The following is a 27,723-nucleotide window of genomic DNA, read 5'->3' as shown; positions in this document are numbered from 1 at the left end:
CGAGCTCACTTGATAGCATCGTTGTGGATTCCTGACCTAGGAAGTGTTTTCGTTATTAAAGGCCAGTCTTCTTAACATACCTGGAATTTATGCATGAATTAAATTGTTCGATTCATCATATTTGACATATTCCCCTGTGAGATATTTCATCTGGCCTCTTAAAAAGCTTAGATAAGGGGCTTATGGTCAGATTTTCATTTCTTGTTCTTCTTTGAGTTGTTGAGGTTTTGGGGGCCATAAAATGACTTGGATTGTATTGATACTTGGCTTGTGTCCTGTATTATCTCTGAGGTAGTCAATCAGAGTTAGATCATGTTTATCCGGCTGAACTTGGCAGGGTTAAAAAGCAACTCCCATATCCTCAACAAGAGATCTCTTTGAGATCCTCAAAGAATTGTTTGCCAAGTGTAAGCAGCCTGACTCCAACTAGAGTTGGGTAATTGCAAAGGACGCGCCTGATGGTTTTTTCCTCCGCTTCGTATTTTTAGCAATGTGAATGGTCTTGCATCCGGTGCCGAGTCCCCGTGTAGACCGCCGTAATCTTGTACATATTTCCACGCGTCTGGTCCAGAGGCTATTGCAATCAGGTCTTGTTATAGTTCAAAACCTTCTTAACTTGGCGCAAGTGTTGAACTTTCACCATCTGAATTTGGCAGTTGCTAAGTAATGGGAGTGGATTCCGCATCTGATAGTCGCCATTAGGACCCAAACTGTGACCATCGGGGGACTGCCAGAGCCTGGCGAATCCGACAGTCCTCGCATTCCCCACTATATTCTTATGATCGGGAGACCAGATGAGGGTGACATTGAGCGTGCCGCCTAGACTATTCATCGTCATTGAGTACAAAGTCTTCATGGCCGCCTGGCTATCGGTCAGAATGCTTGGGACTTGGATCATGCCTCAGCCATCGTCAGACTCCCAGTATCGTCAGGCCTGGAATACACTGCCAAATCCTGGGAGAATGTACGACTCGGCTACACTGTGTGTATCTGAGTAAACCCCCGCACTCACCCCATGGACCGCCTTTGATCCGTTGGTGAAAAATACTCTATTATAACCGTGCAAAACTTCGACGGCTTCGAGAGCTCACAGTTTGTTGGGAATGCCCGAGCTACTTCATCTAGGATGTTATTATCGCGGTAGGCCCTTGTTGTCCAACATCAGGATTTACGTATTCTGATACAATTACCTGCTACAGTGTATTTAATGTGAAGGTTAAGGAGGAAATGGAGGTGTAGAGCCAAAGTAATAATTGTACACGTGGTCCTTTGAGTTCTATTGCACTTCCTACTCAGTGTAGACCCCATTTTCTTACGCTTGTAAGCATAAAAGCAATACAGGCCTTCTTAGTCCTATGTTCTATTGTCAATCTCTACTTCAACTTCGGATCCATTATTACACTCATCTGCATTACATTGAGGGAGGAACGACTTTGTTCATTTAGTCGCGGAAGGTAGAATTCTGGTAGCACCGGAGCACCAGCTTTGGTCAAGTGGCTACTTCCCAGATCAGATTGGATTATCCTGGCTCTTGTCATGAATAATATCCGTTGCGTAAGACACCCCTTCAATTCTACTCTGGTTAACATAGAGCTTCTTTCATGGCCTTGATACTAACGTTGTTGAATGCTAATTCTATATCTTGGAAGGCACCTAAGATATATTGCTTGTAGTATAGTGATCGATTAATCATGCTAATTGCCTAGTGAAGAGCGGTGTCTGTACATTTACCTTTGAGGTAGGCGTGCTAAGACTTAGGCGTTATCTCCATGATCACCATTAAGTGGATGTCCAGGACGCGCCGACCGGCTGAAAGCAATGCTGATCCAGTAAATCTTTGCAAGCTACAACACAACTCTTCCTTGCTGTTTCTGAAGCATGACTGGCATTATGCCATCTGAGCCCGGAGATTTATATGCGGAGAAGCTATTTATAGTTCAGCTGATTTTATTCTTGTTATTTACAGATTTGATAATCTCACACGTCTGGGACTGCATATCATTCAAGTAAGGTTCTGAATCACATTCATCCTCGCTGATAGGGGAATATGTATGAACTAGCAGCTCCAGAGTCGCATCGGAAAATTCCGTCCAGGACTCCGTTTGTTTAAGAAAGGATGGATTCCTAAGTTTTTAGGTCAGAAGCTTACTGAGTCTCGCATACTTGCTGGTACTTTCAATGTTTAAATAATAGTCCAGCCAGACAGCCTCCTAGCAGTTCGTTTGTCCTGCCAATCTTACCAATTCGCACATCGGAGCCATGTGAGATGAGGAGATATTCACGTTCTTCGCTCCCGCTTGTTCCAGTTTGACCACCGCTATGTCGCTGAAACTCAGGTTCGGATACAGAAAAGCGTGCAGGCTGTTTCTGGTGAGGATATATGCTCTAGGTCTGTCCCGATCAGTGTCCCTTGTGCTGTGAAATCAATTGTAATATTTACTTTGTGTTAATTTGACGTCGATGCCTTTCTTTCGGAGGAAGGTCAGCAGATTCGCTAAGTCGTATTTCGAGTACTATTGAATTATCCGCGCTACACTCAGCCAGATCTGTTTGGAATCAAAACAGGGATACACAGACCTACCCGCCGCAACATATTGAGTCGCATTTTATTCACAAACAAACGGTCATGGTATCGATCATAGATTTCGGCCGAACTGCACGCACTGTCTTTTCCATGGTTGGTGATGGCAGTCGTCTTCAGTTGGCCGATATTTTGATTGTTGAGCAGTTCATAAAAATATTCAACCTATCGCTGTTTCAGCAAGACGAGCATCGAAGTGTATAACCTGCTAACTTTTTGGTAAAAATTCTGCGCTTGGTGCAGTAGCTCCCTGTATTTTTTGAGTTCACAGCCTTGTTGTTTTTCCGGGGTTTCCTTTTTCCGTTTGTGAAGTGGCTTGTCCAGTCGACGAAGTTTGTTATGTCTGCATTTCCCGAGTATTCTCCAAGTTTTAAAAGTTCGCTTCCCAAAAGGCCAAATACCAGAAAGAAGGGTGGATGAAAATCAATTTTCTACGATGTTAAGTATGCTGATGAATTTTGTGATAGGTATTTTCCGAGGAAAATTCGACCGTAAATAATGGAACTTTTGAAGCAAGCTGCAGTTCTCATGCCGATATCTAATCAACAAACTCCATCGCAATCACAGTCGAATTTGGTTAAGCCAGTGCTGTTGCTAAAGTTCCATCCGACTGCACATCCCCAATGCCATCAATAAAATGATAGTCTGCGCAAACACAATCGCCCGGCAAGCAGCCGCAACAACAACAGGTGAAGTTTTTAGGCCACATGATTTCGTCTGAGGGAATCTAACAGGATCTAGGCAAGGTGCAGGCCATTAGCCGCGAAGGTTTTTGGGCATGTTAAACTTCTATCGTCGTTTCTTGCCCAAAGCCGCACAACATCAAGCGATCCTCAATGCCTACTTGTCTGAACCCAAGACCAAAGACACGCATGATTGGGTGGTCTACAGAGGCCGTCCAGGCTTTTGAGATAACCAAACGACAGCTGGCGGACGCTAGACTCCGATACAGCCCTAGCCGTATTGGTCGATGCCTCAGACTTCGCAGTAGGTGCTGCCCTTCACCAAAAGGTGAACCGAATCTGGCAGCCGTTGAAATTGAGTAAAGTTCAACAGAACTGCAGCACCTACGATTGTGAGCTATTAGCCGCGTACATGGCAATAAAGTACTTCTGATACTTCCTAGAAAGCATGCCGTTCACAGTGTTCACGGACCAGACGCCTTTTGCCTTTGCTTTTAAGCAAAAGCCCGACGAAGCATCCCCTCGTCAACTCCGGCACCTGAGCTTCATAAGCCAGTTTACTTCGGACATTCAGCACGTGTCCGGTAAAAATAGTGTAATTGCAGACTTTTTGTTACGCGTCTCAGAGGTTAAAATCCCTGCCACGGTCGATTTTTCGACAAACGCCGAGGCAAAGAAGGATGATGCAGTGTCTCAGAGCCTCAGGGACAACTCCGAATGTAAATTTCGAGTGTTTTGCCTTTTCGGCACAACCTCCGAAATACTCTGCGTGACCTCTGAAAAGGAAGTAAGGAAGTATTTCATGCAACACACGATCTTGCGCACTCCGGCATTCGGACAACGAATCGGCTTGTTACTAACAAATATTCCTGGCCCTCAATGAAAAAGGATGTTAACTCTTGGGCTAGACAGTGCATTGCGTGCTAGAAGTGTAAAGTCACCAAACATATGCAGCGTACAAAGCGTTTTCACACGATCCACATTATTGGCCCCTTGCGAGGTTCGCATGGCTTCAGGTATTGCCTCAGAATCATCGAAAAATTCACGCGGTGGCCTGAGGCAGTATCTCTGAAAGACATGACTGTACAATCTTGTGCAGAGGACCTCTTTCGAGAATGGATTTCATGTTTTGGTGTGCCGGCAATTATAATCATCGACCAGGGAATGAAGTTTTAATCCTCCCTTTTCTCAGACTTGGGCAAACTCCTCGGCGCCCCGGACAATCGGGCACCACCTGAAATCCAATGGGATGCTCAAAAGGTGGTACAGGACGCTGAAGGCCGCTATAATGGCCCAAGACGACCCTTCTTGGTCGCAGGTCCTACTACTCGTTCTTCTTGGCCTCCGAACAGCCAATCGCGAAGCATTTGCTGTAAGTCTTGCGGAACTGGTATACGGGGAAAACCTGAGACTCCTCAGCGATCCTGTTCTCGACATCAGGTCGGAACTCAACGCTATCGGTCTATTGCGTCTGCTCAAGGACGCCATGCGTCTGGTTCCTCGCTGAAACCCCCCTTTGGTTTTAGCTGAGGGTGGAGTGTTGTGGCGGAGCGAACAACTTGCGTGTCGAATGCATATAAGTGCGAATCGCATTAGCCATAATATCGAAAAACAATTTTTCACAGCGAAAATTGTTTTTCGATGTCAGTTGGAGTTCGCGATGAACACGAGGAAGAGGTCTCCTCACAAATTGTTAATTTTAAAATACTTTATGGATTCAATGTAATAATAAGCTTTAATTTAAAATAAAGTAATTTTGTCTCCAAGGCTTCGAGGGTTCGCTCAACTGCCTCATAGAAGGTATCCTTCTCCGATTCTGCAGTCTCCTCTGTAGGGGCGATCACCACGTGGAGGTGGAGATAGGGTTTGGTGATGGTTGTTGGTGCTAGTTCAGCAGACGTTTCCCAGCTTCCGGCTTCCCGTCTTGTTTTTTCTAACTTACAGAGTGAATTTATAAGGGTTTACTTAAAGAGGAGCATGCGAAAAGGAAAATTCACAACAAAAAATTAGTAACAAAGAAAGGAATAAAGTGAGTAACTTCGTCCGCTGTGGGCGGGCAACATGGCCTCTAAATGCTAAAATAGCATCTGTTTTCAAAAGTTCCCGCTAAATATTATGATCCATAATTTCAACTCGACGGAAAATGAAAAATCGATTTTCTTGCGTTTGCGCCACCAATATAGGAAAATTCAATCTCAAGCAACTGCACGGAAAGAAAAAGGAAAAAAAACTCCACTGGAGTCATGTTTGGGTGAATTTCCATTAATAGAAAAATAGTGGTGCTCGGAAAACAAGTGAAAATCCGGAAATAGGATCTGAGGGAATGTGAGCATTAGCGCACCTCTCACTGGTGAAAGTAGTGTAAAATGTAGACACAGTTCCGAAAGTGTAGAGATGTAAACCCGAGAATTTCCACATCAGTGCGTTATCCGCGGAAACATAGAATTTTTTTCTCTCTCGCCTGGTTCGAGCTTCAAGAGCACACAAACCGCAAATTCTCCGCAAAACCTATCGCGAAAGTAAAAATTAAATCCGCATCTTCACAGCGTAATTTCAGGATCCAATGTCACAAATAGTTAGGAATTGGGAATTGTGAAAATTCAACCCTAACTTGACCAAATGGATGCAGTCGAGGCGAACACCTACGAGCCCCTGGGCGATCGGCATCGTTCAGGGTGTGCGACAGATAGTCCGGACCATGGACCTCCCAAGGATCGCAAGCATATCGTCTATATTGCTCTCCTGACAGCCGGCATAGGATTTGTTTTGCCATACAACAGGTAAGGAATGGAATGGAGCCATGTACGGAATAATGCATGAGTACACATATGAGCGCTTGTTTGACTTTCGGGGGTGGCAGTAGCGCTGTACACATGAGTGTGCCGTGAATGGTATGCGGAGCTAATCAATTGTTAGTTTTCGCGATACAATGCAGATGTGGGTACAAATTTTAAATCGATAAAACGGATTAGCTCAGATGAAAAGTGATGACAGTCGATTAATTGGAATGGAAAGGGAGCGTTAAATTTTATGGTTGACAATGTTACATTTTGTACGTGGATAATTCCGAATATATTGGGTTCCGCTGTTTTAATAGTTCAGCTATAAAAGATCGCACGTTTGTGTCATACCCTGATAGACAATCGGCATGAATTCTTTTTTTGTAACTCGGTCAGCCTTTTGGCTCAATTATTGTCATTGCTTGTCTCGAGAGAAAAATAAGCTCAAAAATACTAACTTTACAATGCTAAGCCCGGAAACCAAGCGTTGGGCGTTTCAGGTGTGAAAGGTTCTGTAGTTTTCTTGTGGAGAAATTCAATTGCGTACTATTTTTCTCCGTTGATAATTTCCTCTATCTAGGATCGAAAATCACAACTAATAACAGCTATGACGACGATATCCACACTCGGTTGTTGGCAGCTCGCGAAACGTCTCACCATAATGTCAAAGCTTTTACTGCACAAGACAATGGACTTGCCAGTCCTCAAGGATCCCTCGGAGACTTGAGTTCTTAGCAAGAAAGCTGCGGTCGAAAGAAGAATCCTCCGAAGATTTTTTTGCCCCCTACAGGAGAGTGTACAATTCCGTAGCCTATATAACATTGAAATTTATGAGCGACACTACGACCCCTTGGTTGTGGATAAAATTCGACTCAACAGGTTGCGGCGGGCGGGTCACTTATTCCATGTGGATGAGGGTGATTCAGCTCGTAGTATATAAGGGTAGCATCTATGGTAGAAAAAAAAAGACGTTGTAGACTCTGCCTCAAATAGAGCGATAGTATAGGATAGGATATCAGACAGCTTGTAGGGATATCAAATTGGTGGACTTCGGCGAAAAACCGGAATATCTGGAGTTCCTTGCTAAGACAGGTCTAGACCAGTTACCGATTGTTGCATTGTTCATGATGATGACTATTTTTTCACACGTATCGATTCCGAGTGCTACATCTGAAATAGCTTATAAAGTCTGTAGCGTTTAAACTTTTTGGTTGTCCTCGGTGCTTCAATGGAACGAAAAGATTGTTTTTTGATTAGGGACAACTCCATTGTTTTTATTTGCACATATCGATATTTCAGGAGCCAGTTACTCCCTTCCTCAGCGCCTATAAATCGATTTGCGTTAGATGCTGCCTTAGTAACAAGAGTTCAGCCCGAAATTACTAGATCTCGATACCAAGGTGGAACTGCTAAGGCCTTAAAAACTTTGTATGTTCTACGCCTCTCATAAGTTTCGGCATGGAATAGAATGCCACACGCGTAAGGCGCTGAATTGCAAATATGCCATGGACAACACGTGACGATTCTTTATCTCTGCAAGAATCAGTGGGACAATGCTTTCACGCGAGACAGCACGTCTCATCACGCCGAGAATTCTACTCTAACATGTCATTCCAGCACATTGCTTCCAACGGCAGTGGTCAAAGCAAGAGATGGACGCTCGGTCGCAGTTCGGTGCTTGGTGGACCAGCGGAGCCAAAGTAGCTACGTAATTGAGGATCTGGTTCAGAAACTGAGATTGGCAAAAAAAAACAACCAGCAAAGAATTTTCAGGAGTATTATCGATAGGTAAAGTCTCTGCAATTGTGGTTCTGAATTTGTTGTTGGAAGACGGGTCAAAGATTGAGACTAAGGCACTTGTTGTGAAACGAGAAACTAAAGGGGGCTCCCTCGTGCATCGCGACGAGTCGGTTGTCTGTTCAACATACTACCACAGTTGTTTTTTTTGGTGAAATGGGGGGGGGGGGATGGTGCAGGTTGCTGAAGGGTTTCTTGCGACTTGCCAAGTGTGCTGGGATTTTCCTGGAAGATCCATGAGGGCCTGACTCTCCTTTTCAACCAGCGCTCGGTGATTGTTGTAGCGCCGATTGAGGAGTTCCCAAGTCTAATCAAAGTTCCCCCCGCACATACCCAAGCCCGCTTCGAATCATCCTTTAGCTTGTTCTCAAGCATCATCGAACGATTGATGATGCCAGTCCGATATCGAAACCTTCCTAGACGGAATCAAAAATGCCCAGGAACGACACAAATTGGCTGAGGTGCCCGGAAAACAAAGGAATCTTTGGAACTGGTGGGCATGGTCTAGGATGATATCCGAGATTCCAGGCTGGCAACCCCCTCGCGATGTACCTTCTCATGTCATTGTCAGTTCCAGGTGGTAGCTCAGTCGCGATGGGTATCAACTTCCTGCTGCCTGACCCATGTTTCCCGATCCAATACAGCTGGATCATGCAGATTTGCTTGGAGACTTGCCTCATTACTTAACCACAGCCTGACTCCTTTCCGACAACGCCTTCTGTGTCAAGGTTGCCATCTTCTTTTACGATGTCTTGATGTATTATAAATTCCTTCGCTTTCGGGAAAACTTCGACCATCATTGCCTGCTTATTTTCTTTAAAATAAATCTTATGGGGGTTTAGGCGCAGGAGCTGCTAGCGATAGATGAAAAACTCGTTATTTTAGCGGTTAATTTCTTGTGACGCTGACTCAAAGCGCTCCCGTGTTCTATTTCTCTGCTTTAGCTTAACTAAGACTTCTCTGAGATTTTCCACCTGATTTACCCTTTCCTGCTGGAAATCGATAATTGCTTGGACTTCCATTTTGATAGAAGAACGATTCAGGTGTAACTATGGCCCAGAAAACAATACTTATTGCAATACCCACGACTAGTATTCATGACTCCTAACCTCTAAGGAAGCAACAGCGAAACGAAGAAAAAGCCGTCCCTAATTCTAGAGTGCATATCTAAAACCAACACCAACAACTATATATATAGGAGCTGCGATCCCGTCTTTGCGCAGTTAATCGTTAGTGCTCAAAAATTTGTCAAAATAGCTTTTACTCCATGCAGTGGATTGTCTAACTCTATAAAAATTTACAGCACCGAGACTATTTCGAGCCTTTTGCTCCTTGTAGTGTGATCTCTAACTCTAGAGAACTTCCCATCCACTCAGCACTATTTGGAGCAATTGCCGCTTGCTGTAACCACGAAGTGGAAAACACAAACTCCAATGCTGTGGCAAAAAGGCACAATTCTTACCAAGCAACACACTGAAAGGAATTTTTATACTACAACCACAAATTGATTATGAGGTACATGCGTCCCCTCGCAAATATCACCAAAATTATTGGAAGTCAAGCGGAAACCACAAATTCCACCGCAGCGGCACAAAGGCGTAGCACTTATTCACTTTCACCCTATTACTAAGGAGTACTCACTAATTATCCGGCTCGAAAGATCAATGTGTTTACAGGAAGCGTTGATAAATGGAAGAAAGTAGTTACTTTATTATTCTGATCTATGCAACTTATGGTGAAAAATGTCAAGTGCTGTACCGGGGAAAAGCCTCGGAGGATTTTGAGCTCCAAAGAGGAGTCCACCAAGGTTGTGTCCTGTCACCGAATTTATTTCTTCGTGTTAACGGTAACCTTCTTCATGCTGTCTTGTCCGGAGGAAACGGAGGAGTTCACTGGACAATGACATTTTTGTTCAACCACTTCGATTACGCTTATGACATCTGCTTGTCCTCTCACCGGGTCATAAACCTCGCCAAGTTTGGGAAGAGAGACAAGTAGAGTTGGACTGAAGATAAACACCAACAAAACCAAGGGGACTCTCCCTATTTGCATGAATGGGCAGAGTATCGAAAGCGTCCATCAATTTGTATATCCAGGAAGTGTGGTTTCTGCCGACGGTGGCATCGAACTGGACGTTGCTCGACGCATTAACAGCGCTAGATCCGCCTTCGCTGCCGTCTTCAATCTGGAAATGCAGTCATCTCAACACCAAGATCAAGTTGAACCTGTTCTGTGCTAGTGTTCTCTTTGTGTTGCTACATATATGGGAGTACCTGATCGTCGCGTAGCCCTGCCACTCGTACGCACTGTGATCGGAAGACGAAAATGGCAGTGGATAGGCCGCATATTAAGGAGGGGCGATAATTGCATTCCGGGCTATGTCATGCAGTGGAATCCACTCTCCCAAGATGACCGACGAGTGGGCTACCTCAAGATCACTTGGGGCAGAACAGTATAAGAGGAGTGTGAGCGTCTCCAGAAGTCGCGGGGGGGGGGGGGGGGGGGGGATGCAGAAGGCATTTTGGTCTGCGCATTTGTGGTTCGCGCGCTATACCCCACAAAAGGGTGAATGGCAGCAATATATATATATAAATGCAACTTTGTCTCTTCTCTAGTAATTGAATCTACGTTACAATTATAATACAAGTAACTAAAAAATGTTAACAAATTTTGGAAATTTCCTCCAGGAAGCCCATTTAAATACTATCACTTCCACTAATGCTGAGCTGAAATTGGTCGTTTCAGGATCAATTTTTTCATCCTATCATATTGATTCGTAATTTTTTCAATTAATCTTATTCGAATGTATTCTCTTTTTTGGAATCTTTTCGTATTCCCGATTAAATCGTACAAATTTGCCGGGTCCCAGAGTTAATTTTCTTTATTTTGCACTCCCGATAATTGGGAATACCGATATTTCATACCAAATCCTTAGTTTCTTGACGAATTATCGGGATTTTACTCTGTTGGGTTAGTCAATATGTTTTTTTCCGAAGAGTTTTATTTAAATAAATAATATATTATTAATTCGCAATTACTGCTTATGGCCTGCTCTCATCTTTCGAACAATTTGTTGATCCCGCTCCGCTAAAAATCGTTTTGTCTGGTGTTGAAGTTGTTAAGCTAGGTTCTAAGGACGTGCGAAAAGTAACATCTTCTTTCTACCGTCGACAGGGAGCGGAAAACATGCAAATCCGTTGACACAGTTTGAAGAGTAAGCGGGTGCTGAAGTACCTTCTATTTAAGTTCTTGGAGTGTGAAGACTTGCGCAACATGGGACCGGTTTTCTGGAGAAGAGCCGCTACATCATATATTATAGTGACCATCAGTAAATCATGTGCTTGGAGTAGGTCTAGGCAGTTGAGGAGACCCTCGAAGCCTGTCCCAAGTATGACATCAAAATCATATTTGTAGATTGCAACAGTCAAATAGGGACGGAGCCCGTATTCAGGCGATACGTCGGCTTCCATAGCTTACATAGGGATACCAATGATAACGGACTGCGGATTATTCAGTTATCAGTATTGAACGAAATGGTTGTTGATACCTGGTTTGCGCGGAAAACGGTCCACAAACATACGTGGGCCTCTCCAGACGGCACCACTTTCAACCAAATTGACCACGTGTTGACTGAACGCCGCCACCTCTCAGCCTTGATGAATGTAAGAACATATAGGGGGCCAATATAGACTCGGACCACTATCTCGTGGGCATAGTGCTCCGAGCTCGTATTGTGGCACCACCGACAATCCCCTCTGACAATCAGGTGCCGCAATGCCGCAATAACCGCAGTCAACAGAGATCCTGGAGCTGAAGCATCAACAAATGATCTTCACAATCACCTGAAGACCGTTATCATTAATGCGGCCACAAACACACTTGACCCTAGCCGCAAAAAGAGTCGGAACGGCTGGTTTGACCACGAATGTAAGCTAGCAACGGAACGGAAGAATACCGCATATCGAGTAATATTGCATTCTCAAAGGACGCGGGCACGCGCGGAGACTTATCACGAACTCCGACAAGCGGAGAATCGATTTCACAGATGGAAAAAGGAAGTCTCGAAAAATATAGGGAGCAACCGCATCAGGGGCGGAAATTTTACCAACAAGTCATCAGGATGAACCTTTACACACCTCGTTGCTCATTCTTCGACTGGTATCCGACGTCGAAATCGAGGGCACCCCAGTTCCATATGTTCATAAGTATGTAAGAGCCGCTTTTCAAGCAGTAAAACAGTAAAGTTGACAAACAGGATTATCTACATATCTAAAGCCTTGACTCTGTTAATCCTACGTTACTTCTGCCCAAACTCTATTTCTCTATTGCTCAGTATGTAGCTCGCCTTCTACCTTCCTAAACGTTCCAGCGGTGTCACTTTCGATAGTTGCATATCTCGTTCCTTTTCTCTTTCTTTCAACAGAAGGATCCATTCTGGGTTCACTACTGCTTCTTTTCTCCATCCACAACCGTCCCTATCTCTCCGTTCTTCCTTGCTTGCTTTATGGTGGATGTCAGCAATCGCGCTTTCAGAATGTTTGCTTGCATATTGCGTACCTCTTCTGACTTTGCCTCTGTTCATCCGCAGATTGGTCTACTAGACTCCTACTCCTACTTTAGTTTTAAGCGTAGGCTTTTCATTCTTCTTGCTCCTCCCCCTAGGAGCAATGTTTAACTCTCTGATTGTTTCCGATTATTGTCGTCTTTAAGCAAATAAATAAATTTCTTTGCAATATTGAATCTATTTCTGGATCTTCTCATTGAAGATGGAAGTTGGATGGAATTGATCGTTGATAAAGGTGTGAGGGTCAGTTAAATATAAACGGGGATTTTTCTAATGATTTTTCTGAATATGAAAGGATTTCAAAACATTGTTTTTTTTATTGTTATACATAGTTTCCTTGTACTGAAACACATTTTCCCGGAGTCCTGGAAGTATCTTGATTCCGTCGTCATAAAAAGTTAAAGGCGCGTCGTTAACCAATTCCGTACCTAAAGTTCAACCTCTTCATGGATATTGAACCTTTGACTTCTAGCCTCAAGTCTTAATCGCTACTTTTTGCATGGCGGTTTTGATTCAGGCATGAACTCATGTCTTATCACAGGTGACTATACGATTGGAAAAACCTTCTCCATTTTAGCATAGCGCGCGAATAACCTTCGACGGTGTGGCGCCGGTCTTCGTTAAAGAAACCCTAATCCGTTGCGTCACAGAACTTGTTTTAATATAGACTTAATAGGAATAATATTGGTAGTGGGTACGGAAGTGGAGTAGGGAAACCCACATGGAATCCGTTGAAAAAATTTCCAATTCTCCAACAGCGGTTGATAACCAAATTTCTGTTTATATTTGACTGACCCTCGTCGCTGGGGTACCGTACGCGTCGGTCCTTTGATATGAAACGAAAGTACTATAAAAGCTCAAATGTACTATGATATCTTAGAATGGAATATGCTGCCTCATGCCCAACATTAAATGGGTAACGGTCAAAGTAATAGGAACGAAACACCGGTCCATCTGAAGTTGTGTAAGCAATCCAGTTCTGTCAAAGTTTCCTGGCCCCTGAGATAACTCCGGACTAGGGTGGATCCTTTCCTTTCTTCTCTGTCTCGGCAGACTTGCTGACAGTTCGCTATTTCATGACGACAACGACTTAAAACACGAGAACTGGTCAACAGTCACGTCTTCGAAACATGAATCTGATTTGCATTGATCGTTCTGAGGAAGAATTAGAATACAGAACTTGCAAGAAAACCTTTCAAAAATATCGGAATTGATGGTGGCACTTCAAAAATGACGGCGAAACAAATTGCTTTTATAAAGATTGTCCAAACACGCCTAACCATCAATTCATTGCTGCAATGGGACCTGTCCAGATTTTTTACCCCTGCTATACATTTGGTAAAACAGGGGCCCATCAATTTTATCGCTCAAAGCCAGAGTCATATTTTGGACTTTTCGGTTGGTATGAAGATGATTTCGTTGTCATCCCCTATTTCATACGGTGTGATGATCATTTACATCATTATGGATGAAGGAATTCGATTTCCTTTTGGATGCATAACCTACTTGCATCTGTAACTCTTAAGCACCTCGTCCACGTTCGGTTCAGCCTGTCGGTTACGCCAGGGGAGCCAGCAATACACCCGGCCGCCAGTTGAATTGAAAGCATCATCCATGTACTGGCAATTTTCAAAAGACACTGGCTTGGACACGTCAGCGTGTGGGATTCTTACCCACTAAAACCACCCCCAACTCCCCCCAAGCCCCGTGGAACCACCGTACGGTATTAAATCACGGAGCGGAGTCAGTTCATTTTAGCTTGGTCCCCTTTCGTCTCTACGCGGCATACGAAACCGAGCTTTTCTAGTCTCCTCTGCCTTTCGCAGTTTGCTCTGGATAGCTACGACCATGCAGTTGATCGCATCCCAGTCTTGCTGACATGCTAACATTCTCTGGTACGAGCACCTCTCCTAGAGTCTCCTCTAGATTCTTCCTTTCCTCCACAAACCTTGAGCAGTGGAAGGATACATGCTCTGGGTCCTCTGGGACTCCATCGCAGTTTGGACAATCGGGTGAGGTATCTATAATAATTTAAACCTAACTAGGTACTGGCGATATTCTCCATGCCCCGTGAAAAACTGACTAAGGTTATAATTAATATCACCGTGCCGTCTCTTCAACCACTCCTTGATGGCAGGGATGAGCTTGTGTGTCCATCGACCATTTCCCGAGCGTTCCTAACGCTCTTGCCATTTATTTAGCGATCTCTCCCTTTCGGTGTTCCTCGTCTGCGATAAGGGAGAGATAGACTTCGCATTATATATATTCGTCATCTCATCTGCCAAGATGTCAATGGGCATCGTTCTAGAAATAACGAATGCTGCATTATCTGAGACCGTCTTGAATGCCGAGCACACCCTTAGGGCTGTGTTAGCGTTAAATGTAACCTGCAATACCTTTCCCCAAACTGGAGCTGCGTAGAGCAGGATCGAACTCACTACCCTAGCTATAAGCAACCTGGAAGCATGCCGTGGCCCACCCACGTTCGGCATCATTCTTGCCAGGGCCACACTCGCAGTGGATGCTTTGTCATAAACATACTGCACGTGTTGCCTATAGCTAAGCTTCCCGTCGATCATCACTCCCAAGTATTTGATGGCGGGCTTAGAAGTGATGACACGACTCCCAATTTGAACACGGGCAAAATCTCTTCTCTGGCTGTCTGTCTGTCCGTTTGTCTATCTGTCTGTCTGTCACAGGCACTTTACCGCTATACCGATATTGGGACTTGTGGACCCCCAGACATGCAGCGAGTGATATCCTTTTACGTTGAGATTTAGGAGGGGTCCCTATACATGTAAAAGGGGGGTGTAATATTTTTTTTCACCAAATATAGTCATGTGGGGTATCAAATGAAAGGTCTTAATTAGTACTTTTCGAAGCCGGCCTTAGTTTTGAGATTTGTTAAAAAGGCGGGGAGAGGGAGGGGTGGAAAGTGATGATTTCTTTAACGGAGCCATTCTCAGAAACTACACAACCGAAAAAACCGAAACTGCCTCTATATGGTGCCCAGGCCTCAAAATACTCTCCATATCGATATCTATTCAAATTAAGTTCATAATAGTATATTACCATGTTTTTGGGAAAATTGAGTAAAACTGACATGACATCTGACATGCTAATGCATATTTTTAACTGGCTACGTACAAATGGGATAGTTCTACACTCAAATATATTCACACAAGAAGCAAACAAAACCTTTCATACCTGAAGCGCCCAGCTTCCGGTTTCCCGACTTGTTTGATATTTGGAGTTGTTCTGAAATTACAGTGTTAAATAGGTAAAGTGTCACATGCCAGGTTTATGTCAATCGCGGTAATAAAAAGCGCATTTATCGGTCCGAATGATGTTCGAATGATTTCGCTAAATCCATAAGAATTGAAGCCAAGGCTTTACATGTGTTTCTTCAAGAAGCCTAAGGTTTATGGGTTAGGTATAGCAGATTAATGGTCAGCTAAGGTTTTGAGGCTAAAAATCGCATTCTACTTTTTAAATGCGTTTTTCTCGAAACTGCATGTTGAAAATCGATCCAACGAAATTCTTTGAAATGTTCACGGTCCCTAGTTTATGGATCGTAGGAATATGTTGGTAGTTTTTTATTCAAGTGGCCTTGAAAAAACATCAAAATTTACAAAAAAAAAGTTTAACAAGACACCAAAAATTTAGTTTTTAATGTTTTTTAATAATCCTAGTTTACGAACTGTAGTTAAGTCCGCACGTTAAGGCCCGTTTACATTTTTTCTCTAAGATAATCACAACGCCATCTAGAGTGGCAGCAGAAAAACACACTTTTTTGGAGATGGGTGTATAAGTTGCTCTGTATTTCAATAATGAACTATGCTATCAAGCAGGAAAAATTCGTATTTGTAACTTTAACCAATTCTTCACAAAAAAATTCTAAAAATGCGAAAAAAAGCGGCCTTCACACGGGATGACCCCCTTAAACTCTCTTTTTTTGGTCTTATGGACCGCTTGTTTGGGCAAAGCACCCAAACTTCAAAAAATAAAAAAATTGTCTGGTTTGGGCTCGTAAGCTTGGTCCGGATAGAGTCGAGGGGTTTTAAAATTGCTGTTTTGATTGACCTTTGCATCGTTGTGCTTTAATCTTGATACTCACGCCTATTTTAGCTAGCTAGTTATGATCAACGCAGACGACATAACGGTACCAACGAGGGCATTTGTCTTATTGCTTGTCAGGGTTATATATGCAGCGTAAGCTACTTAAGAATTACATTATTGTATCTCATTTCCTTTAGAAAATATATAACAAGTAATTAATTCACATTACTCTCCCACCTCCAGCTTTATCATAGCAGCAGATTACTGGCAAGCGCGATTTCCAGGAAGATCAGTGGCTTTAGATATGTCTATGACCTACATAATAGTGGCTTTTGCAACCGTTCTGCTGAACAATGTATTTCTATCGCTGGCTCCATTCCGTATGCGTATCTTTTTCGGTTATGCAATATCTTTCACGACCTTAACCTTTGTGGCTCTTTGCGAAGTAGCATGGCATATGTTTTCCAAAGGCACGGCATATTCGGCAAGCTTGGCAGCAGTGTCTCTGGTCGCGATTGGATGTACAGGTAGGTCGGTAGGATTTTCCTTATTTTTATCTAACTAACAAAAACATTATTCCTTTTCAGTACAACAGTCTAGCTTTTACGGATTCGCCAGTATGTTGCCGAAACAATACACCCAGGCTGTAATGGCTGGCGAAAGTCTTGCAGGCTTCCTGGTGTCTTCCAACCGTGTTGTAACCAAACTCATAATAAAAAGTGATCGTGTGTCTACAGTTATATTCTTTTTGGCATCAACGGTCTATATTGCATTTAGTTACGTGCTTCATTCGATCACGATTCATTCTCCCTTTGTGAGGTACCATATGAAGGCGTGCGCAAAGATTGTACTGCGACCAGATGAGAATCGATTGGTATGCGCTCAGATAAAACGGTTGGATCAACTGTGAAACATGCATTCAATCAGTACTTTTCTTTGCAGAATGAAAATCTGGATAACGATACGTCTCAGAGCAAGTATGGAGTGCTTACGTTGGATTCAAGTCCCCCACCACAGGCAGCATCAGCAACAACTGCATTAAGTTTCAGGTAAGGCGATAATGGTGAATTGGTGCATATTTGCTCTTTGATTTTAATTTTGTTTTTTTTTTCTTTCTAGTAATCCAGTTTATGAGTTGTCTAATCCAACTGCAGGTGAGAGCGTCATTGAAGGTCTTAATAACTTACCTGATGTACCACCTACACCACAGGAAACACCAAGCGTTGCATTTAAGGTTGAACATATTCTTACCCCGGGTCATTGCAACCCTAGTCGTTTAAGTGATTTGAAAAGTGGTTTAGAGTCCAGGTGGAGAGTGGCACATGCTATCTACCCATATATGGTGTGCATAGCATTGGCATATTGTGTGACCCTCTCCTTATATCCTGGAATCGAATCAGAGATAATATCTTGTACCCTGGGCTCATGGATGCCTGTTTTGTTAATGTTCGCATTCAATACGGCGGATGTGATTGGCAAAATTTTGGCTGCTGTGCCCTACAGTTGGTCAAGGCGGCAGTTGATTCTGATGTCTGGACTCAGAATTACTTTGGTTCCATTATTGCTGCTATGTTGCGCTCCAAGGGCTCAGCCGGTGATATCAGGAGAAACGACAGCTTTTGTTTTTACAATTGCCCTGGGGCTATCAAACGGATTAGCAGGTAGTCTACCTATGATTTTGGCACCAGCAAAAGTCCCAGCCACATTGAAAGAGGTTACTGGGAACATGATGACTTTATCATATAACGTAGGCCTAACTGCTGGTTCTCTTATCGGTTATGTTTTTGATTCTCTGCTGGGTCCGCAACTGGCCAATCCTTGCCCAACTTACCCTTATCTTTCCCCGTCCATCTTCAATCAGACTTTTCAGAATCCTGTCCAGACTTCTTTGAATTCTTCTACGCCTTCTCCAATTTCAACTACTGTGGCCACAATAACAACAGCCGCTACAGCGCTCATAACTACTTCAACCACCACCGCACTAACTTCTTCGTCTGTTTCGCCAAATATTAGCTCCTTGGCTACAACTGCATCCTCCATCCTATCCACCGTAATGGCAACAATTTCACAAAATGAGGATTTCACTACGAAACTGTTGGTCTCTTCAACAGCCTCACTTTACAATGCAACCACCCATTCGCCAAATTTAACGTTTGTAGACTCGACTGAGCAGAATTAGAGGATACTCATAAGCGAAGTAGGAAGACATTAAACGGACTGATGTGAATACGATACAAATTATTGGATAGTCTGTTCTGCGTTGAATCTATTATTTGATTTTAATTTGTAAGTTCCATTAGTACGTAATCACTGGAGCCGAGACTGTGGCACGAGCGACACATTCCAGACAAGGTTGAGGAGGGGTTGTTTCCTATTTCCGACAGGAAAGACATTGAAGTGAATAGTATTTATGTCTGAAAGGCTAAATTATTGTACAATTAGGAGTAGATAAACTATTTCGATCCCCCACAAGTGAGGAGACACTGAGCTCTGATTTAGACGGAACCACTAGGTAAGGGCTCATTATGTTGTACACCCCAAAGGGGTTTCATCTCTTGTTTTTAAGAGCACGTCGAAGCGAGTAGGTAATCTTGATAAGTCTCTGAATATCTGCAGCCAAACGGGTTATAGCGCGATCATGGGGACGTCGTGTAACTGATATATCATAAAGTATGTGAAATTGAATATAAAACATGCAAAACTATATATTTTTTATTATCACAAACAGCAGCAGCAGTATCACTATCATTAAACATATTTACCCCAGTATAAATACAAAAATATTACAAAGATATATACTCAATGCGAAAAATGTTTGGAATTACATCTGTGGGAGTCCGGTACCAAAAGTCAATGCCAATTATCGTGAAACTAGATGAAGGATATTATCTAAAAAACACATATAATTCCAAACAGTAGCTGAAAGTGAAAGAAACAGGTGGAACAATTTTGCGGAAATTGCAAGAAAATGGCAACAATTTAGATTGGAAAGTCATTATTATGAATAAGGCAGAAGTATCTAGGTCCATTGGAAACAAAAGCATTCCTTAATCAAATCCTCCTATTCCTAAAAAGAGAAAATTATTAAATACCTATTTTATGAACGTTAACAAGTCACTCATTTGTTTCATGTGTTGGAGTTGTTTTTCCTTTCATATGTGAAGGGATCTAATACTCTTTAAGATATTGATACTGTTATACAATGTTAGTTATCCTCCAGCATTGAATGGACTACACGTTTAGGTTTTGTGATATTTGAGGGAAGAGTTTTGTCACGTTTTTCTTTTCTTTGTTGTTTTGTCTAAGAGGAGTGAATGCGACACGAAGGGAAAGAGTTGACTCTGAAAACATGATCTGTTTTATGTTGAATTTAGTCTAAAGTGAAATTAAAAATATACTAAATGTAAGGAAGTAAGCAGAAAAATGTAAAATAATGAAAAAGGCATAATAAATTATTTTCATTAATTCTATAGTTGTATGGTTTAGTTGTTAGGGTCTTTCGGGAAGGAAAGAAAGCGATCAATGCTATCTGAGCAGCCCTCTATGAGGATTTAGACGATAAATTAAGCACTCGGGACGGCGGGAGAAATCTGTATTGACATGTGCAAAGCCGACTTCATCTCATACAGGATATCGAACACTTCTGTTGTGCTAATAACAAGGACGCCTCACTAATTGACGAGTCGTGACGGGCGGATCTTGGAAATACATCGACCAGATTTCAGCGAAAGAACTTACTTGTCTACTACTTCCGTGAGCATTGCCGATATTTGGAGCAATTCTACCTGCTAACACCACATACTTGTGGAGGGCGGTCAGATTCGAGCCTGCATGGGATTCATCTGAAGTGGCTCTTAGAAAAATTCACCGGAGGTTATCTGGTACCATAGGAAAAGGAAGGCCATCTGAGAGCATATGTTCCTGGAGAATTTCTGGAAGATATGTCTTCGGCCCGGTTATATGCATGTGCTCCTTCTGGGAGTTTCATAGTGGTTGGGGTTAGGCCCATATTGCAGAGAGAGCTTATTGTGGGCTCAATGTTTCATTTCACAATTCGAGTGCCGTATCGTGGCGGTAGGCGGGTTTCGCATCAAATGCTGAACCTGCATTGAGTATAAAGCACTAAAGGTGTGCTAGCCATGGCGCGGCTCTCACTGGGGTCGCCAAATCAGTCCATTGAACATCTAGTGCACACCTTTAAATAAGTTGAAGAGACAACCAAACGAACGAAATCGAGAAACTCAACAGAATCTGATGACATCGCAGTTGAGTACTGGAAAGCGAAGAGCTCGGATCCAACACTCTGGCTCATTGAGTTCTTCAGTCGAGTTATTGAGGAAGATAGAACACCATCCGAAGAGCAGAGTTAGAAGCATGGTAGGTATATCAAAACTGCTTCGTGTCAATGTTGGTGTTCATCAAGGAAGCACTCTCCCTCTATTCCTCCTTTGCCCTCTACGGTTTCGAGTGCTGCCCGAATATCAAAGACAATGAACGGGCTCTCGAGCAAATGGAAACGAAAATGCTGCGTTTGATCAATGACGTGACACCTTATGATCACTTTCGAACTGGGGACATGATCGACATGGGGTTGGCTTGAATATCGAAGTAAGTTGATAGGAAACGACTAAAAGGCTGGCCGAAACAACATTGGCTTGCTACAGTAGGTCGTGATTTGAATGTTTTTCAAATTTACCCGGACCAAGCCTACGACGTAGGCTAATTCGATCCAAACGAACTGCACCCGCTACCGAATGGGACTAAGGCTAAAGATGTCTGTCTATCTGTATGTCCGTCTGTTACCCCAAATTTACTCGCAGACGGCTGAAATTATTATAATAGATAATTCGTATGGGCAAGGGTTTAGTATGAACTATCGGGATTACCAACTATCATCATCATGATCAACGGCGCAACAACCGGTATTCGGTCTAGGCGTCTCTTAATAAGGAACTAAAAGCTCTCTGGCGTCCTGACCCACGCCATCGCTCCATCTTAGGCAGGGTCTGCCTCGTCTTCTTTTTCTATCATAGATATTGCCCTTATAGACTTTTCGGGCTGGATCATCGTCATCAATACGGATTAAGCGACCCGCCTACCGCAACTTGTTGAGCTGGATTTTATCCACAACCTGACGGTAATGGTATCACTCATAGATTTCTTCTATGTACGCTACGGAATCGTCCATCCTCACGTAGGGGGTCAAAAATTCTTTGGAGGATTCTTCTCTCGAACGCGGCCAGGAGTTTGCTGTTTTTTGCTAAGAACTCAGGTCTCCGAGGAATACATAAGGACCGGTAAGATGATAGTCTTGTATAGTAAGAGCTTTGACCCTATGATGAGACGTTTCGAACGAAACAGTTTTTGTAAACTGGAATAGGTTCTGTTGGCAGCCATCAACCGTACGCGGATTTCATCGTCATAGCTGTTACCGGTTGTGATTGTCGACCCTAGATAGGAGAAATTTTCAACGGTCTCAAAATTGTAGTCTCCTATCTTAACTGTTTTCGTTTGACCATTGTGATTCGATGTTGTTCGTTCTTTCGGTTTTGGTCTGGATGAAGGTAGACTGTATATCTCGGGTTATTCTTCCCATGATATCAATATTGTCAGCATAGGCCAGTTAGGTGGACTTGAAGAGGATGGTGCCTCTCGCATACATCGGCATCACGAATCACTTTCTCCAGGGCCAGGTTAAAGAGGACGCATGATAGGACATCCCCTTGTCTTAGACCGTTGTTGATGTTGAATGGTCTCTAGAGTGATCCTGCAGCTTTTGCCTGGCCTCGTACATTGGTCAGGGTCAGCCCAGTCAGTCTTATCAATTTCGTCGGAATACCGGATTCTCTCATGGCCGTGTACAGTTTTATCCTGCCAATGCTATCATAGGCGGCTTTAACGTCAATGAAAAGATGGTGTAACTGGTGACCATATTCCAACAGTTTTTCCATTGCTTGCCGCACAGAGAAAATCTGATCTGTTGCTGATTTGCCTGGAGTGAAGCCTCTTTTGTATGGGCCTAGCAAGATAGCGGAGAATATCTTACAGATGGTACTCAGCAACGTGATATCCATTTCACCCTTATAGGTGTTGCGGAGGATTGTGTAGTGAATGGCTTCAGTACTCACTCTCACCTGTAGAGGGGATTGTAGGAGGGGCCATAGTTCGAGCTCGGAGCACTATGCCAACGAGGTAGTAGTCCGAGTCTATATTGGCCCCCCTATATGTTCTGACATTCATCAAGGTTGAGAGGTGATGGCGTTCAATCAACACGTGGTTCCATCTGGAGAGGCCAATGTTTGTTTGTGGACCGCTTTCCGTGCAAACCAGGTACTTCCAACAACCATTTCATGCGATACTGCTAACTGAATAACCCACAGTCCGTTATCATTGGTATCCCAATGTAAGCTATGGGAGCCGACGTATCGCATGAATACGGGCTCCGTCCCTATTTGACTGTTGAAATCTCAAAGTATGATTTTAATATCATTCTTTTGACAGGTTTCCAGGGTCCGGCCAATTGCCTAGTAGAAGGTATCCTCCTTCGACTCTGCAGGCTCTTCTGTAGGGGCGTGAACGTTAATGAGGCTTAATTTCTAAATTTAGCTCGCAAATGCAGAGTGCATTGCCTTTCGCTTATATTTTCAAAGCCGATAACAGTAGGTAACAGTAGTGACTAAGAAACCTACTCCTAACAGATGGTATATTGGATGGCCACTATAATATATGGTGTAGCGGCTCTTCTCCAAGAAACCGGTCCCTGTCCAACGCATCTCTTGCAACACTGTTACGTCAGCCTTATATTGGGACAGGGTATCGGCTAGCTGCTCGGCAACATTTGGTCTGTACAGGGAGCGCAAGTTTCATGAGAAAATGCGGAAATAGTTATTTCGTTGTCGTTGCCGGGTTCGTCGTTTTGAAGTTCATCCTGTCCGAGGCTCCTTCCGTGGCTTCGTAACTTTGGTTTTCCTTGTAGGGTTATCAACCCTACCCAATCCCTAACCTGGAGAACCAGTTGGTACATTTTGTCTCGTTTTTAGGCGCGGGAAACTCGCCTCCACGTGGAGGTGGAGATAGGGTTTGATAGTAGAGCTGTTGGTGTTGGTTCAGCAGGCGTTTCCTAAGTTTTATGCTCCATCCTGGGTACCAATCCACGTTTCGCCCTGGGACCTATACTACCCTTTGATTGCCTTACCAACTATTGGGAGTACAAAATAACAAAGATTAATTCTACTGAAGTGTCATTGTGGGCTACATTTAGTGTTTTACACTGTTTGCTTGTCACATTCCTTAAATCTATACAAAAGCCAATCTATTGTCTTGATTAAAAAGTTTCCAGAATTTATTCGAAAAATTTGAAATACAAGATTATTCATCAAAATTGATATTATTCCCTTCGTAATCCTCGTCTACTGCAGTGGGCAGGGCTTGGTATGTTTGTCAGAGCCATCTTTAATTTGTCTATTACTTTCTCTTGGCTGCTGACTGAATGGTATTTATTTGTATCATATGGTGCAAAATCCACGAGTCGTTGCCCATCGAATCTCTTCGTTTTTGATGAATTGCTCCACCCAAACATTTTATAATGCCCAAATAATACTCCTTGTTCACTGCAATATCTGGACGAATCTTCTTTTCGTTTTTTTCCATGCAATAAATTCCGTTCTAAGAGGATATCCTTCAAACCATTGAATGCGAGGAATTGCTTGAAAATGTGGGAATATATTCAAATAAATTCTAACCAAAAGCATTTACATCTCTCAAATGGTTGTATGTTACCAATACCAATTACTTATAGCAAGAAGAGAGTGGGTTGCTGTTCTTCTTGGTAAAATGCGCACTTTTGCTCAGAATATCCTTCATTTTACGGTTATTAGCGAATACATGAGTCTTCCTAATATCCTTTTTGCAATACATATAAGAGAAAATTTCTTTCTCGTCCATTTCCAGCAGTAAAGTCACGAACCAAGTGTATTGTCCTTTCTTCGTAACTCTCTGTCTGCCATCTTTAGGTTATGCTTTGTATCAGGGAACTATGAACGCCTAAAAGCATTGGTTGAGGTTGAAGCCTACGAATTACAAAGATTAAGGATTTTAAGATTCTCTCTTCCAATAGAGGCCAGAACGAATACATCCATCTGATCCTATGGGGACAATATGCCGAAATAGTAGACTTGTTTGTCCTTTAATACATTTATTCAAAAATAGATTCAAACATGGAAATTAAGGATATAATGCAGACCGGCGAGTGCAACTGGTGCATGCAGACTGGCGGGTTATTGACAGACAAAATAATAACACGCCAGAGTGTGGGATTTTTACTGACTAAATCCATCCTCGACTCCCCCTCCCCCGTGGAACCACCATAAGGTATTATATCACGAGGCAGAGTTAGCTCACTTTAGCTATTTCTCCTATTTTCTATGCGTGAGGTTCGTACCCGCACCTACCTCACCTCTTCCGCTTTTCGCAGTTTGCCCTAGATTGTGCCATCACTGAGTTGACTGAATCCCAAACCTTCTGCGAAGTTAGCATTCTCTTCGTCACATTTTGCGGTATCAGTGCTTCACCTAAAGTTTTCTCTAGGTTTCTCCTCTCGTCCCTGAATCTTTGACAGTGTAAGAATATGTGCTCTGGGTCCTCGGGGACTCCTTCACAGTTTGCTCAATTGTGCGTCCAATTTGAACGTGTGGAGGTACTGGCGATATCCTCCATGGCTCGTCAGAAACTGGGTGATATTATAATTAATCACCTTATGTAGTCTCCCTAGGCACTTCTCGATGGTAGGGATCAGCCTGCGTGTCTATCGGACTTTTCCCGAGTGGTCCCAACGCTCCTGGCATCTATTTATAGATCTCTCCTTTTCGGTGTTCTTCGCCTACGACAAAGGAGAGACTAACTTCAGATTGTATATACTCGTCGTCTTATTCGCCAAGATGTCAATTGGCATCATTCCGGAGATGACGAATGCAACCTCATCTGAGACAAATCAGAACACATCCTTAGCGGCGCTTTGTGCTGAGGACCGCTTCCGTTTTTTCCTCCGGAAGTGCCAGTCCAGCGCCCTCTTACCAGCCCTTAACAGCACTGTTTGCTTCGCAAGAGTATAACTCAGCATCCTCTAATTGACTCATGACCTGATTTATGCTGTGTGCCAAACGACCATGTATACTGGTTAATTTTTTGTACCAGAAGTTCTGCACCCGATCCAGACCTGGAGCTGTTTATGACTCGTCGAACCTCCTCCTCTTCATTCATGGCAGATGTAGTGGCATGGCGGTTGCCTTCGGCGGTGATCTACTTAGCATGTTGAACAGTAAAGTCCACCCCAATCCTCGGGCGGGAAATGAAGGTGAAGGAGAGTGCTTCGGCGAGTACTGAAACTGTTGTCTGCAGTGCGGCGTGGTGTTGTTGATGCCGCCGCCCCCATCAACTCTTGGTCACCATTTTCCGTGATGACCTCAAGTCGAACACGTTCCCTGATGGCGGTCGAAATTGTGTCGCTGCGTGTAATTAAGCGATACTGACCTGTAAATCGCTGCACAAACACGTGCGTGTATTGTGGGAAGCGCTCGACGTATCTTTGGTGCAATAAGAGGTGGTAAGATGCTGTACCTGCCCCCGCCGTTATTTTGAAGTAGCAGCGGACGATGAAGAGGTTCACTTCCTCAGTCCACTTCATCTGCTCCCTACGCGAACATGTTGAAGTGATCACCACAGATTGTGACAAAACAACTGCAGCAAGGGGAGCAATGCTCTTGGTCATCGTGGCGCCTAGACGTCGAACCGCCCTACGACTAGTGGTTTCGACGCCGTGTTGTCCATTACGGGAGCTAGACCCAGTCACCAAGTCAAACGACTCCCGCCGCTTATCCATACCGGACCTCAAATTTCTCCCTCTCCTCATTTTTGGGTTTGCATTTTATAGCTAACTGCCAGGTGTGGTGATATATAGCTGATTATTATTGATTTATTAGCATTTTTTTCTTTGACGTTTGATTAATTTTGTTAAATTATTCATTTCTCTTTTTTTTTATTTCTATGTTTTTATACTTTGTTCTCTTATTTCTTATTATTCTTATATTTTTTTTTTTAATTTATTTTTATTCAATCAATTTATCACTTCAATTATTGAAGTGTAACACAAGGTTGATTTGGGGACTCTCTTTTCCATTTCTCCTCCCTAGCTCCCACGAAACTTACAATAATAATATCCTTCAACACGGTAGCCAAAGAAGCGTTTCATGAAGATCTCAGATAAGAGGAACATCTATAAGGATGTGGTTTGTGGATCCACCCTCTCGATCATGGCATTGGGGCCAGGAGTTTTATGACTCAACGCCCGCGGTCGGGCCGTTCTTTTTGAGGCTTTCTGTGCAAAAAAACCTCGTTAGAATCGATTCAAGGTCTGTCTGTCCGTTTGCGTGTCTATTTATCTATTACACCTGATTTATTCCGCCACGGTTGAGGCTATTGGCACATCTTTCGGACTTTTCGAGTTTACCAGGATGACCTTCGGCTTATGCAACGCTGTGCAGACTTTGCTGAGGTTCATCCAGTCTGTCTTACGAAACTTGAACTTTTGTTTCGTCTACATGGATGATGTTTTGGTCTCTTCCTCTTCAGAGTCTGAGCACTTCGAACATCTCGAATGCATTTTTCAACGCCTCCTTGACACCGGACTTGTAATCAACGTGGAAAAATGCACATTTGAAGTGAAATTTCTCGGCTACTTGGTAACCCCTGACGGTATCCAATCTCACCCAGACAAGGTTGAGGCGATTAAGACTTTTCCACTACCAACCACGATGAAGGTTCTGCGAAGGTTCTCATCATCAACGGCGCAACAACCGGTATCCGGTCTAGGCCTGCCTTAATAAGGAATTCCAGACATCCCGGTTTTGCGCCGATGTCCACCAATTCGATATCCCTAAAAGCTGTCTGGCGTCTTGACCTACGCCATCGCTCCATCTCACGCAGGGTCTGCCTCGTCTTCTTTTTCTACCATAGATGTTGCCCTTTAGACTTTCCGGGCTGGATCATCCTCATCCATACGGATTAAGTCATGCGCCCACCGTAACCTATTGAGCCACAACCTGACGATCATGGTATCGTTCATAGATTCCGTCGTTATGTAAGCTACGGAATTGTCCATTCTCATGTAGGGGGCCAAACATTCTTCGGAAGATTCTTCTCTCGAACGCCGCCAAGAAGGTTCTCAGGCATATTAAATTTCTATCGTCGTTTCTGGCCCAGGGT

The 27,723-nt window shown here is 43.3% G+C and overlaps 1 protein-coding gene across 2 annotated transcripts; it reads left to right on the top strand.

Annotated features, from left to right (window-relative positions):
- Positions 1-5,444: 5,444 nt before the first annotated feature.
- On the top strand, positions 5,445-19,936 carry LOC119649950 (equilibrative nucleoside transporter 4). Of its 2 annotated transcripts, none has more exons than XM_038052374.1 (5): positions 5,445-6,044; positions 16,708-16,991; positions 17,052-17,338; positions 17,407-17,513; positions 17,584-19,936. In XM_038052374.1, exons 1-5 carry the CDS (start codon positions 5,884-5,886, stop codon positions 18,641-18,643), a joined length of 1,899 nt encoding a protein of 632 aa, XP_037908302.1. In that variant the 5' UTR covers positions 5,445-5,883; the 3' UTR covers positions 18,644-19,936. The 2 variants fall into 2 exon arrangements, with proteins under 2 accessions (XP_037908302.1, XP_037908301.1); XM_038052373.1 differs by having other exon boundaries at positions 17,392-17,513.
- The last annotated feature ends 7,787 nt before the right edge of the window (positions 19,937-27,723 follow it).

The sequence above is a fragment of the Hermetia illucens genome, chromosome 2 (genome assembly GCF_905115235.1).
Source record: "Hermetia illucens chromosome 2, iHerIll2.2.curated.20191125, whole genome shotgun sequence".
NCBI classification, from domain to species: Eukaryota; Metazoa; Arthropoda; class Insecta; order Diptera; family Stratiomyidae; genus Hermetia; species Hermetia illucens.
Note: the sequence above shows the minus strand (reverse complement) of the source record. Positions and strands in the feature narration are given on the sequence as shown.